This window comes from Muntiacus reevesi, chromosome 9, assembly GCF_963930625.1.
Source record: "Muntiacus reevesi chromosome 9, mMunRee1.1, whole genome shotgun sequence".
Classification (NCBI taxonomy): Eukaryota; Metazoa; Chordata; class Mammalia; order Artiodactyla; family Cervidae; genus Muntiacus; species Muntiacus reevesi.
Window position 1 is genome coordinate 34,463,012 of NC_089257.1, and position 15,072 is coordinate 34,478,083.

The following is a 15,072-nucleotide window of genomic DNA, read 5'->3' on the forward strand; positions in this document are numbered from 1 at the left end:
TGCTTCCTAAGGCCCCCTTGACTTCGCATTCCAGGATGTCTGGCTCCAGGTGAGTGATCACAGGATCATGGTTATCTGGGTCATGAAGATCTTTTTTGTGTAGTTCTTCTGTGTATTCTTGCCACCTCTTCTTAGTATCTTCTGCTTCTTTTAGGTCCATAAAGAAAGAAAGTGAAGTTGCTCAGTCGTGTCCAACTCTTTGCAACCCAGTGGATTTTAGCCTACCAGGCTCCTCCATCCATGGCATTTTCCAGGCAAGATTACTGGATTGGTTTCCCATTTCCTTCTCCAGGGGATCTTCCTGACCCAGGGATGGAACCCAGGTCTCCCGAATTGCAGGCAGACACTTTACCTTCTGAGCCATCTGGGAAGCCACTTGATAGGTCCACATCATTAGAGAAAAGCAAATTAAAGCCATCATAATTATAATGGTTGGAAAAAATATTGGCCAGAAAATACTGGCAAGGATGCAGACAGCTGAATGAATTTCATATATATTGTGGAGGAATTTAAAATATTGTAGCCACTCTGAAATATAATTTGGCAATTTCTTATAAAGTTAAACATTTACTTGCCTTACTTTTTTTCACTTTGTTTTTACTTTTTTTATTTTTATTTTTTTACTTTATTTTTAATTGTAAGATAATTTCTTTACAGTGTTGTGTTGGTTCCTGCCATACATCAACATGAATCAGTCATAGGTATATATATGCCCCCTCCCTCTTGAACCACCCTCCCCTCTCCCACCCCATCCCACCTCTCTAGGTTGTCACAGAGCACTGGATTTGAGCTCCCTGCATCATATAGCAGATTCCTACTGACTATCTATTTTACATATTGTAATGTATATTTTTCAGTGCTACTCTCTTAATTTGCCCCACCTTCTCATTCCCTCACTGTGTCCACAAGTCTGTTCTCTAGGTTGGCATCTCTATTGCTGCCTGCAAATAGATTCATCAGTACCATTTTTCTGGATTCCATATATATGCATTAATATATGTTATTTGTTCTTCTGACTTACTTTACTCTGTATAACAGGTTCTAGATTCACCCACCTCATTAGAACAGACTCAAATGCATTCTTTTTTATGGTAGAGTAATATTGCATTGTGGATATATATACCACAACTTCTTTATCCATTCATCTGTCAATTTATCTAGGTTGCTTCCTTGTCCTAGCTATTGAGTGTTTGTACATGTGTGTATGTGTACGTGGCCAGTGAATTTTAGGAAATGCTTCTAGGGGCAAAAACTTAAAAGGGACAATAATTGAACTCTTTTGTTTTTCATTTCCTATATTTTAGCTAGAATGAGAAGATAACAGATTATAAGTAGTGAAAGAAAAAGAAACAAGAGGTGTAATATGCTCACAAAGTTGAGAGGTTAGAGCTGACAGATCTAGATTTGAAAGTGACATGGGTGGTAATTTTAAAATGTACAAATGAAAAAAACCCTCAGAGGTCTAAATAGTAAGTGTTGGGGAATGGCCAGTGATAACAGCTATTATGGTGTGTGTGTTTGAGAGGTGGGAAGAGAGAGAGAAGTATCTACTATTTAACGAGGACTGTGATGAGTCAACACTGTCCTATCAATTACATGGGATATGTTTGGGTTTTTTTCAGTTATGGTTTTCTCAGGGTAAATGCCCAGTAGTGGGATTGCTGGCTCTTATAGTTTTATTCCTAGTTTTTCAAGGAACCTCCATACTGTTCTCCATAGTGCCTGTATCAGTTTACATTCCCAGCAACAGTGCAAGAGGGTTCCCTTTTCTCTACATCCTCTCCAGCATTTATTGTTTGTAGATTTTTTGAGGATGGCCATTCTGACCAGTGTGAGGTGAACCTCACTGTAGTTTTGTTTTGCATTTCTCTAATAATGAATGAAATTGAATATCTTTTCATGCGTTTATTAACCATCTGTATGTCTTCTTTGGAGAAATGTCTTCTGCCCACTTTTTGATTGGGTTGTTTGTTTTTCTGGTATGGAGTTGCATGAGCTGCTTGTTTATTTTGGAGATTAATCCTTTGTCAGTTTCACTTGCTATTTTTTCCCCCATTCTGAGGGTTGTCTTTTCACCTTGTTTATGGTTTCTTTTACTGAACAAGAGCTTTTAAGTTTAATTAGGTCCCACTTGTTTATTTTTCTTTCCATTACTCTAGGAGGTGGGTCATAGAGGATTTTACTGTGATTTATGTGAAAAAGTGTTCTACTCATGTTTTCTCTATAAGTCTAACATTTTAAATATTATTTTTTAGAGCTTTTGAAAAATAGTTAATGCTTTTTAGTTAATTAAACACTTTAGATGTTTTAAACTGCAGTTATGAGTTTCAAATATCTTCTTTTTTAGGTACTCCAGTAGTCTGATTTCAGTCTTTTCAAAATACTTAAGTAATTCATATAAGTCTAACAATTTAAATGAATTACTATATAGTCTTAAATGTTTTTATATCCTTCGAATCATTTTATAAATATAGTGAGATTTTAATTTATAATCATATTCTGGGTCAGTTTATCTATTTCACATTTTAAATTGGAGTTACAAAGGTAACCTAGGCCAAGATATAAATTTACCTGAAATACTAAGTGCCCAACGATTTCTTAAGCACAGTACTAATAACAGATATGAAGTTTTAAATTATGTACTTTAAATCTTCATCTTTCCACTTTGAGACATATTTATTCACCTAGAAAACAAATGTCATCTGTGTTGGTTACCCAAGTGAATATATTGTGGTGGCATTTTTTATTTCAATTTTAAATTGTGGCAAAAATAAAAAACATAAAATATACCATCTTAACCATTTTTAAATGTATGGTTTAGTTGTAACATATATTATTTATCTGGAATTGAGCTGCAGAAGCTGCTTATATATTTTTGAGATTAATTCTTTGTCAGTTGCTTCGTTTGGAATTTAGAAAGATGGTAACGATGACCCTATATGCGAGACAATAAAAGAGACACAGATGTAAAGAACAGTCTTTTGGACTCTGTGGGAGAAGGCGAGGGTGGGATGATTTGAGAGAATAACATTGAAACATGTATATTATCATATGTGAAATAGATCTCCAGTTCAGGTTCTATGCCATGGGACAGGGTGCTCAGGGCTGGTGCACTGGGATGACCCTGAGGGTTGGGATGGAGAGGGAGGTGGGAGGGGGCTTCAGGATAGGGAACACATGTACACCTATGGCTGATTTATGTCAATGTATGGCATAAACCACTACAACATTGTAAAGTAATTAGCCTCCAATTAAAATAAATTAATTAATTTTAAAATTTTTTTAATTTAAATAAAAATAAATAAATAAATAAAACATATATCATTTATAATGTTGCCTAGACTTCAACTGTTCATCTCAAAAACTCTTTTTATCTTGTAAAACTGGAAATCTGTACCCATTAAATGATACTGCCAATGCCTCCTCCTCCTCAGGCCCAGACCCTGGCAATCCCATTCTGCTTTCTTCCTTTATGATTTTGACTACTTCATGTAAGTGGAATCATACAGTACTTTTTGTTTGTTACTGGCTTATATCACTTAGCTTAAAGTCTTGAAAGTTCATTCATGTTGTAGCATATTGCAGGATTTCCATCCTAAAAAGGATGAATGATATTCCACTGTATGTATATACTACATTTGGCTTCTCCATTCATCAGTTGATGGACACTTGTTGCTTCCAATTTTAGCTATAGTGAATAGTGTAGTCGTGAACATGGGTACATACATACCTCATTGAGATACTGCTTTCAGTCTTTTGAGTGTATACCTAGAAGTGAGATGGCTGGGTTATATGGTGATTCTATTTTTAAGTTTTTGAGGAATTGCCATTACTCTTTTCCAAAGTGGCCGTACCACCTTGAGTTCCCACCAACAGTGTACAAGGGTTCCAGTTTCTCCACATTCTAACCAATAACAAACAAACCTTGTTGGTTTCTGCTTTTTTGACAGGAGCCATCTTAAACTTTGTGAGGTGGCATCTCATTATAATTTTGATTTGCATTTCCCCAGTGATTGGTAATGTTGAGCTTCTTTTCATATAATTATTAGCCAATGAAGTCTTCTTTAGACAGATTTGTAGTTAAGTCCTCTTCCCATTTTTTTAATTTTTTTCCCCAATTATTTTTATTAGTTGGAGGCTAATTACTTTACAATATTGTAGTGGTTTTTGCCATACATTGACATGAATCAGCCATGGATTTACATGTGTTCCCCATCCTGAACCCCTCTCCCACCTCCCTCCCCATCCCATCCCTCTGGGTCATCCCAGTGCACCAGCCCTGAGCACTTGTCTCATGCATCCAACCTGGACTGGTGATCTGTTTCACACATGATAATATACATGTTTCGACGCTATTCTTTCAGATCATCCCACCCTCGCCTTCTCCCATAGTGTCGAAAAGTCTGTTCTATACATCTGTGTCTCTTTTTCTGTCTTGCATATAGGGTTATCATTTCTATCTTTCTAAATTCCATATATATGCATTAGTATACTATATTGGTATTTTTCTTTCTGGCTTACTTCACTCTGTATAATGGGCTCCAGTTTCATCCACCTCATTAGAACTGATTCAAATGAATTCTTTTTAATGGCTGAATAATATTCCATTGTGTATATGTACCACAGCTTTCTAATCCACTCGTCTGCTGATGGGCATCTAGGTTGCTTCCATGCCCTCGCTATTATAAACAGAGCTGCGATGAACATTGGGGTACAAGTGTCTCTTTCAGTTCTGGTTTCCTTAGTGTGTATGCCCAGTAGTGGGATTGCTGGGTCATATGGCAGCTCTATTTCCAGTTTTTTAAGGAATCTCCACACTGTTCTCTATAGTGGCTGTACTAATTTGCATTCCCACCAACAGTATAAGAAGGTTCCCTGTGTTTGGACCTGGAAGTAGTCTGTAAATGTGATTTTAAGGTCTATTCCATGAATCTGCTCTATTTATTAAAACACAACGTGGAGGTGAAAAAAAAAAAAAAGAAGGTTCCCTTTTCTCCACACCCTGTCCAGCATTTATTGCTTGTAGACTTTTGGATCGCAGCCATTCTGACTGGTGTGTAGTGGTACCTCATTGAGGTTTTGATTTGCATTTCTCTGATAATGAGTGATGTTGAGCATCTTTTCATGTGTTTGTTAGCCATCTGTATGTCTTCTTTGGAGAAATGTCTGTTTAGATCTTTGTTCTTCACAGAACTAGAACAAATAATTTCACAATTTGTATGGAAATACAAAAAACCTTGAATACCCAAAACAATCTTGAGAAAGAATGGAACTGGAGGAATCAACCTGCCTGACTTCAGGCTCTGCTACAAAGCCACAGTCATCAAGACAGTATGGTACTGGCACAAAGACAGAAACATAGATCAATGGAACCGAATAGAAAGCCCAGAGATAAATCCACGAACCTATGGACACCTTATCTTCGACAAAGGAGGCAAGACTATACAATGGAAAAAAGACAACCTCTTTAACAAGTGGTGCTGGGAAAACTGGTCAACCACTTGTAAAAGAATGAAACTCGAACACTTTCTAACACCATACACAAAAATAAACTCAAAATGGATTAAAGATCTAAATGTAAGACCAGAAACTATAAAACTCCTAGAGGAGAACATAGGCAAAACACTCTCTGACATAAATCACAGCAAGATCCTCTATGGCCCACCTCCCAGAATATTGGAAATAAAAGCAAAAATAAACAAATGGGACCTAATGAAACTTAAAAGCTTTTGCACAACAAAGGAAAGTATAAGCAAGGTGAAAAGACATCCTTCAGAATGGGAGAAAATAATAGCAAATGAAGAAACAGACAAAGGATTAATCTCAAAAATATACAAGCAACTCCTGCGACTCAATTCCAGAAAAATAAATGACTCAATCAAAAAATGGGCCAAAGATCTCTGCTCATTTTTGAATCAGGTTGTTTGTGTTTTTGTTGCTGAGATTTAGGAGTTCTCTTTATATTCTGGACACTAATCCCTTATCACAAATATGATTTGCAAATATTTTCTCATAGTTTATGGGTTGTATTTTTAGGTTGTCAGTAGTATATTTTGATGTATAAACTTTTTATTTTCATGAAGTCAATTTATCTGATTTTTTGTTTGTTTTTGCCTCTACCTTTGTCATCATAGAAATAAAAATCATTGCCAAATCCAATGTCATGATTTTCCCCTATATTTTCATCTAAGTTTTTGTGTATGGTCTTAAGTAAAGGCCCAGTGTCATTCTTTTCATGTGAATGTCCAGTTTTCCCAGAACAATTTGTGAAAAAGATGTCTTTTCCCTGTTGAATGGCCTTAGCACTCTGGTCAAAAATCATTTGACCGGGTATGTGAGGCTTTGTTTCCGGCCTCTTTATTAGTTTGTCTGTCTTTATGCCAGTACCATACTATTTTGATTACTGTTGCTTCATAGTAAGTTTTAAAATCAGGAAGTGGGAGTCCCCTACTTTTGTTGTTTTTTTTAAGTTTCTTCTGGCTGTTTGGGATTCCTTGTGATTCCTTATGAATTTTAGGTTGAATTTTTCTATTTATTAAAAGAAGTATTATTGAGATTTTGCCAATAGATTGCACTGAATCTGTAAGATTGCTTTGGATAGTATGACATCATAACAATGTGAAGTCTTCCAGTCTATAAACATGGGATTATCTCCATTTATATGTGTCTTCTAACCTTCATTTCAGTAATGTTTTCTAGACTTCACTATATACATCTTTCACCTCCTTGTTTAATTCTTATGTACTTTATTCTTTTGCTAAATGGATAATAATGCAGTTGCTTTTCTAGTTTCCTTTTCTGATTGTTCAAACCTTAGCATGTAGAAATGCAACTGACATTTATGTGCGGACTTTGTATCCTGCTGCTTCACTGAATTCATTCATTGGTTTTCTTTTATGTATGTGTAATCTTAGAATTTTCTGTACATAAGATCATATCATCTAAAAACAGAAGTAATATTATTTATTCCTTTTCAGTCTGTATGCTTTTAGTTGTCTATGTTGCCTAATTGCTATGGCTAGAATTTCCAGGACTACTATGAACAGGGGTCCTCAAAGCAGACATCCTTGCCTATTCCTAATCTTAGAGGAAAAGTTTTCAGTCTTTTACTACTGAATACAGTGTTCACTCTGGATTTTTTATATATGTCTTTATATTGGGGTAGTTTCTTGCTATTTTTTTTCTTTTTAAAAATATTTATTTACTTGGCTATATCGGAAAAGAATGAGAATACCAGATCACCTGACCTGCCTCTTGAGAAACCTGTGTCCAGGTCAGGAAGCAACAGTTAGAACTGGACATGGAACAACAGACTGGTTCCAAATAGGAAAAGGAGTATGTTAAGGCTGTATATTGTCACCCTGCTTATTTAACTTATATGCAGAGTACATCATGAGATAAGCTGGGCTGGAGGAAGCACAAGCTGGAATCAAGATTGCCGGGACAAATATCAATAATCTCAGATATGCAGATGACACCACCCTTATGGTAGAAAGTGAAGAGGAACTAAAGAGCCTCTTGATGAAAGTGAAAGAGGAGAGTGAAAAGTTGGCTTAAAGCTCAACATTCAGAAAACTAAGATCATGGCATCTGGTCCCATCACTTCATGGCAGATAGATGGGGAAACAGTGGAAACTGTGACTGACTTTATTTTTCTGGGCTCCAAAGTCACTGCAAATGATGACTGCAGCCATGAAATGAAAATACGCTTACTCCTTGGAAGGAAAGTTATGACCAACCTAGACAGCCTATTAAAAAGTAGAGACATTACTTTGCCAACAAAGGTCTGTCTAGTCAAGACTATGCTTTTTCCAGTAATCATGTATGGATGTGAGAGTTGGACTATAAAGAAAGCTGAGCGCCAAAGAATTAATGCTTTTGAACTGTGGTGTTGGAGAAGACTCTTGAGAGTCTCTTGGACTGCAAGAAGATCCAACCGGTCCATCCTAAAGGAGATCAGTTCTGGGTGTTCATTGGAGGGAGTGATGTTGAAGCTGACACTCCAATACTTTGGCCACCTGATGCGAACAGCTGACTCATTTGAAAAGACTATGATGCTGGGAAAGATTGAGGGCAGGAGGAGAAGGGGATGACAGAGGATGAGATGGTTGGATGGCATCACCGACACAATGGACATGGGTTTGGGTGGACTCTGGGAGTTGGTGATGGACAGGGAGGCCTGGCGTGCTGCAGTTCATGGGGTTGCCAAGAGTTGCACACGACTGAGCGACTGAACTGAACTGAATCAAACCAGGTCTTAGTTGTGGCATGCAGTATCTTTGATCTTCATTGCAGCATGCAGGATCCCCAGTTACCACATCCCAGATACTTTGTTGCAGCATGTGAACTCCCAATCACAGCATGCAGGCTCTAGCTCCTGAACCGGGGATCAAAATCCAGCCACCTGCATTGGGAACACAGAGTCCCAGCCACTGGACCACCAGCAAACTCCCAGGAGTGGTTTCCTTCTATTTCTAGTCTGTTTAGTGTTTTTATCATGAAAGGTTGTAGAATTTTGTGATATGCTTTTTCTGCATCAGTTGGGATGGTCATTTTTTTCCCCTTTATTCTATCAATGTGGTATATGATGTTGATGGATTTTGATATGTTGAACTATTCTTGCATGTCAGAATAAATTCCACTTGGTCATGGTCTATATTCCTATTATTATACTGCTAAATTCTATTTGCTTGTATTTTGTTGAGGAGTTTTGCATCACTGTTCCTAAGGGATATTGATCTGTAATTTCCCTTTTTGTAGTGCTTGTCTAGCTTTGGTGTCTGGGTTACCTTATTAGACTCTTCACTTTTCTGCAATCTTTTTTTGTTCTCTTCCTCAGACTCAATAACCTGTATTGTCCTATTTTCAAGGTCACTGATCCTTTCTTCTGCCTGGTTTTATTTGCCTTTGAATCCCTCTAGTCAATTTTTTTATTCACTTCTTCATTTTAGCTCCAAAATTTCTTTCTGGTTTCTTTTTAGGTTTTTTTTTATCTCTTTATTAATATGTCCATTTTATTCATATATAGCTTTTTTTAACTTTATCTACAACTTCCTTTAGTTCTTTGAGTATCTTTAATATTTAATGTATTTAGCATATCTTATATCAGCTCTTTTTCAGGAACAGTTTCTGTTGATTTATTTTTTGCTTTGAATGGGCTGTACTTTCCTATTTTTTGTGTCTTGTTATTTTGGAAGAATTGAAAACCTGACAGATTGTATTATAATAATTCTTAATGTGGGTATGTGTATGTGTACTCTTATATTTATCCATCTTTGTATGCATTAATATTCTTGGATATGTTGGTGCATAATTTTTATAAAGTTTTGGAGATTTTTTTAAAACTTTCATTTCCTCAGGCTTTTTTTTTCTGTTCTTCCTCTCCTCTTAGGATTTCAATCACACATATATAATTTGGATAAATTCTATTCCTACATCTGTAAATTCAGTGATCTTTACATCATCTATAATACCTAATCTGATAATAATTTCATCTGATGAAATTTTCATTTCAGTTATTATTCAGTAGCAAAATTCAGTTATTGAATTTTCATTTCCATGAAACTTTTTCATTTCAACTCTGGAATTTCCCTTTATTTTTTATTTCTTACAATTATGTCTTCATTATGTTCATATTTTACTTTTTTTATACATCACTTATGTTTATGTTTTGTATCATTTAACATCCTTATTTATTAATTTTACCATCTCTTTCCTTTCCAAGTTTGCCATTATTGGGTAATTTCTCTTGGTTATAGGTACATTTTTCTCCTTCTTTACCTGTCATATAAATTTTGTTTACATGCTGGACTTTGTGATTTTACCATGCTTGGTAGTAAATTTTCTTCTTCTCCTTGAAAGAATTTTAGACTCTTTGTAGCATGCAGTTAAGTTGATTGAAGATTCTTTGGACGCTTGCTTTTTTTTTTTTAATATAAATTTATTTATTTTAATTGGAGGCTAATTGCTTTACAGTATTGTAGTGGTTTTGCCATTTATTGACATGCTTTTAAGTACTTTAGTGGAAGTTCTAAAGTCATTCTAGTTTTAAATTATCCCGCTTCAGAAGAGTAACCCTCTGTAGTCTCTAGAGAATGCCTGAGTTATTACTGAGATCTGTGCGCTGTCACTGGATGGAACTTGAATCATTCACACACCCAGTAGAAGCTGTTCAAACTGTCTTTGAATTTTCTGGTGATTTTTCTCAAAGTTGATCTTAGCATGCTTCAAAGAATTTTACTCCACAAGGGTATCCTTTGATATTTATTTATATATTGAAGGAAAATCTTTACATATTTCTGTAACATCTTCTTTTTAGCATAGCTCAATCTCCTGTGGAACTCTAGTCCACAAAGTCTAGCTGTCTTGACCTCTCCTTCACCTAGTTTTTTTCTCATTTCAGCACAATTTCTGGGTCCCTTTTAGGTTTTTCTTAGTACCACAGTCCAGTATTCACCTGCAAGAAGGTCTGTAGAATGGAAGAACTGTTTATTTGTTTACCTTTTCTCCAAGACCATCATGGTGTGCTCACTGTTGTCCATTGACTGAAAAAGTTATTTCCTTATTTCATCCAGTTTTCTAATTGTTTATGGGAAAGATGCTAAGTTTCAACCCTGTTACTATCTCATAGCCATTACAAAGTCCTCTTCTTAGGTATTTTAATGAGAAAATAAGACAGAGTCTCATAAACGCAGAGATTCTTCAAGGAAAACTTCATAAAACAAAATTAAGATCTTTTCTAATGATAACGACCTGATGGGAAGTGTCTAGGACAAGAAGTACTCATGGCAGGTGCCTAGCTGGAAAATGGGTCAGAGAAACAGGGAGATTGTCTGGGTGCCTACTTTCTATGACGCTGAAGACCACAGAGCATTGCCCCATCCTCACCTCATTCACTTTACTCTCAAGTCACTACTCTACTTGTCTTTCTCTCCGTTCTAAAAAGTTCATGGATAGAGAAGTTATTCTTTCATCATAAACATTATACACCAGAAAAGGTTGATCTCTAGGGCATTAAAATATTGACATCAACTATGTACCTTTGCTGGGATTGGGTAGGAGTAAGACTTGTGACCTTGATGGACTTTCTGAGAACCCTGTCTGCCAAGAGGACTGAATTCAATCTACTGACCCTTTCTCTTTTATTTTTCCCCTTCGCATGCAGCCTTGATGAGGTGCCTTTCCTCATGCATGATTATGACCTGAGAAGAACAACCAATATCTTGGAAGTCATGCCAAATGCCTCCGACAAACACAGTAGCTTTTTTTATTGGAATTTCCTGTCAACTCTGAATGCAGGCAAATGGTTTGCAGATTCATGGGTAAGACACATTCCCCAGGTCAAAAAATCTGCATTTACTCCCTCTTGTATGGTCATATGCTGCTCCTGGAGATAAGTACACTGTGTACAGTATAATTTTGATGCAAGTGTGAACGAGTCTACTTGAGAGAGTTGGAGAATATTTCATGCAAAGGTATCATTTGAACTAAAATAAGATCATTACTAAGAGGAACCATGGGCATTGATGGATTGATGGTGGTTTGTTTCAGAGATTATAGTATTCTGGAGCAAGAGGAGATATATTTGTGTGTGTGTGTGTATGAATGTGTAAGAAAGAAGGGAAGGAGAGATAGGAGATGGAAGAAACAGATGGAGAGAATAATCAGGAAAATATGTTATGAGGAGACTATAGCGTTGCTTAAATAACAAGTTAGAGAGTTTAGAATTATCCTGAATATTTTAAATAGGTAAAACAAAAGGTCAAATTTGCATCTGATAAAAGTCAAGCCTGCCTTCTCAAGAAAGTTAAAACAAAACTTACATTTTATAGGTTATCATATGTCCAGAGGGAATCTACATGAATTCGGTTTTATCAATCAGATGTACTCATTTTGAGTCTTTGATTTTGACAACAAATATCTGAGCAGGGCATACAGCAAGCATTCATATTGCTACCTCCTGTGGCAGCAGAGCTAAGATAGTTGGGGGCAGCTGAAGTAATAGCTCTCTTATCAGGTAATTGTGTAATTAGGAAAACAATTTTCAAATACTTTTGATTATGTACTAGGTGGAATGGAATTTTATTTATCTCTAATGTTAATCTAGAGGATCCATTTAATCTTTTTTCATGTTAAAATAGTGAGAAGTAGCTATGTGAGAGTAAATTTATCCACTTCAAATGTATTCTAGTATGTAACTAGTGTTAATATAAGGAATAGCTAAAGATTGATTTGTAAGGACTGTATCACCTCAGAATACTTATTATCATATGAGTACATAGCCTATAAGCACTATTTCCATATATGAAAGTAGTGAGATCAATCTGATAGTCCAAGTGTCTGTATGTAGACTCTGTACATGTCTCATCATACATGAATAAATAGACGCATAGAAACTAGAGATGCTTTATTAAAGTGCATATATTGGCTTAGTTAGTCATAGGTGATGTTTTGTCTAATGTGTGTTCCAGATGAATAGGCTGTTACTGTATCTGTTGTGTCACATATGGCTGGTAAAAGTCTCCATGGTAAGTGGTGTGATAAGATATGTTATTGTAACAAATTTTGGTGGCTTCTTTTCGGATTAACAGTTTTTTCTTAGCGTATTTAGATGATATGCTTGCTCTGCTTTGTTTTGCTATTGCTTTAGCTACTGAGGAATATCCTGAAACCTCAGGTTCAAATATGGTTATCTAAGCAGCTTTATTTTTAGTTTGTTTTTGTTTTCTTTACTTGCATGCTGTATGTTCACTGGTGGTCAATATGATGATGCACATAATTTTAAAAATTTGAATGTTTGGATAATTTTCTGAAGAAAAATTGGTTTTCATTGTGAAAAGTACTCTGGGTTTCTCTTCATTTGGATAGGTATACTTATGGACTGATATGAAGGTGAGTTGATGATTATTTGTTAGTACGTTTGTTTTTCTTGAGATTTTGTGTGAAAATTAAGTAGTTAATCTGATCAGTAATGGAATAAAAATAGATACAAAAATTCTGGGAGTTGTCTCTGGAAGCTTTGCTAAGTTCCTATTTCTCCGGTAAAACCCCTTTGTGTGAAACATTTTTATATCCTTTTGTGAAAGTATAAATCTCAAAATTACAGAGATATAATTCTCATGCATATAGACAGTAAGCAGAGTACAGCTTTTATTTAGCATATTCATATGGGAAAAAGCAGGATGACAAACCCCGTTCAAAAGAAAAGTGAGAAACCAACATGCAAATACTCCGTGCAACAAAGAAATACTAAAATTGCATTGCTAAGTTGGATACAAATCTAGTGTATTGTTTTGGTTAATATACTCTGTGACAATAAAGTTTACTTTTAGAGTTCTCTTCTCTATCAAAACTCATTTGCATCTCTACCACACAAAAATCTTTTCCTCTTTTATCAGTTTTCTAGAAGTCAACATCTAACTTTACATAGTCTGTCCCTAATTAATAATAAATAATTCAAAGAAAGATACATTCCCTTAAGAGACGACACTTACGTGTGCCTGGTAAGAAAAAAATGTGCTACCATGGTACTGGAGGATTCAACAAGCCTTATTTCTGAGTTTTGAATAATTTAGTTCCCCTCTTGTGATCATAATCATTGTGATTTGTGTTATTTGGCTTTATTGATTTACATCAGTGCAGTTAAAAGCGTTGGCTACTACACATAAGGTTCCTTGTTGTATAATCAGCAAACCTAGAGTCAGATTGTGTTGTACAACTACTAACGCTGTTAAATGAGGTTCTGTCTAAAGAGTATATAAGGAATCTAGAATTTCACTTTTAATAGTCCCTGTCATTCCAGAGCTCTTTTTCTCACTACTACTTTAAAAGTTAGAAGTTCACTTGAACCAGGTTTCACATCTATATCTACAAATATGTGCAAATTTCTCTTTTCTTTTCCTGCTAGTCATTGATCTTTTTTGCCTGTAATGTTGAAACAATGTACAACATCTTGACTCAATGTACAAGAGTCATGCCTGACTCTTTGAACCCCGTGGACTATACAGTCCATGGAATTCTCCAGGCCAGAATACTGAAGTGGGTAGCCTTTCCCTTCTCCAGGGGATCTTCCCAACCCAGGGATCAAACTCAGGTCTCCTGCATTGCAGGCAGATTCTTTACCAGCTGAGCCACAAGGGAAGGCCCAGTGTACAATAGGGGACACCAGATAGTTTGCCTAGGAAGGCTCGTAGGCATTGGTTCCAAATACTGATTATATATGTATCCTTAGTGGGGACTGATGGCTTGTCATATTCAATTGAATGACATTTATTCTCAGATATGATCCTGCAGATATGACCTTTACAATACAATCATTTTTTCCAGTTATATCCAGTGTTAAGGGGCACATATTTTTATTCAGTTTATGCAAATAATTGCATTGCCCTGAAACATAGTGACTCAGTAAAGAGAATTTGTACCTGAATTCAGAGGAGTGGTGAAAACAAGTTATTAAATATTGGGTTGGCCAAACAGCTCCTTAAACTGTTAAGTAAAAATGAAGGGCATTTTCTCATTTTCACCAAGAAGTTTATTAAACAATGTATAACCATTTTGTTCCACTACCTTCTGCCATTTTTCTGGCAACTTCATAATTCTTTCTTCAAAATGTTTTATCTTTGTGAGCAAAGAACTGTTTCAGGTGCTTTGTACAATCTTCCAGGAAACTGAAATCTTTTCCACTAAGAGAATTTTGTAAAGACCAAAATCAACACAAATCCAAAGATGCAATGTCTGATGAATATGGCAGTTGAACTAGAACTTCCCAACCAAACGATAACAATTTTTGCCTGATCATCAAAGAAACATGCAGGCTTGCGTTACCCTGATGGAAGAGTGTTTTCTGCTGACTAATTCTGGATACTTTTCATTGAATGCTGCTTTCAGTTGGTCTGAGAGCAATACTTGTTGGAATTAGTCGTTTGGTCTTCCTGGAGCTCATAATAGAGGACTCCCTTCCAGTCCCACCATATACACATCATAACCTTCTGTGGATGAGGACCATGTGTGGTTGGTGGTGGTTCATTTTGCTTGCCTCACAATCACTTCTGTTCCACATTATTGTACAATATC

At 35.9% G+C, this 15,072-nt stretch overlaps 1 protein-coding gene across 1 annotated transcript in view; it reads left to right on the forward strand.

Moving 5' to 3' along the window:
* Positions 1-15,072, forward strand: part of GDPD4 (glycerophosphodiester phosphodiesterase domain containing 4) — a 123,915-nt gene that overhangs the window by 43,410 nt on the left and 65,433 nt on the right. Inside the window, exon 9 of the mRNA XM_065945974.1 lies at positions 11,165-11,321. Coding sequence (XP_065802046.1) covers positions 11,165-11,321 — 157 coding nt within the window. The remainder of the gene's footprint in view (positions 1-11,164; positions 11,322-15,072) is intronic.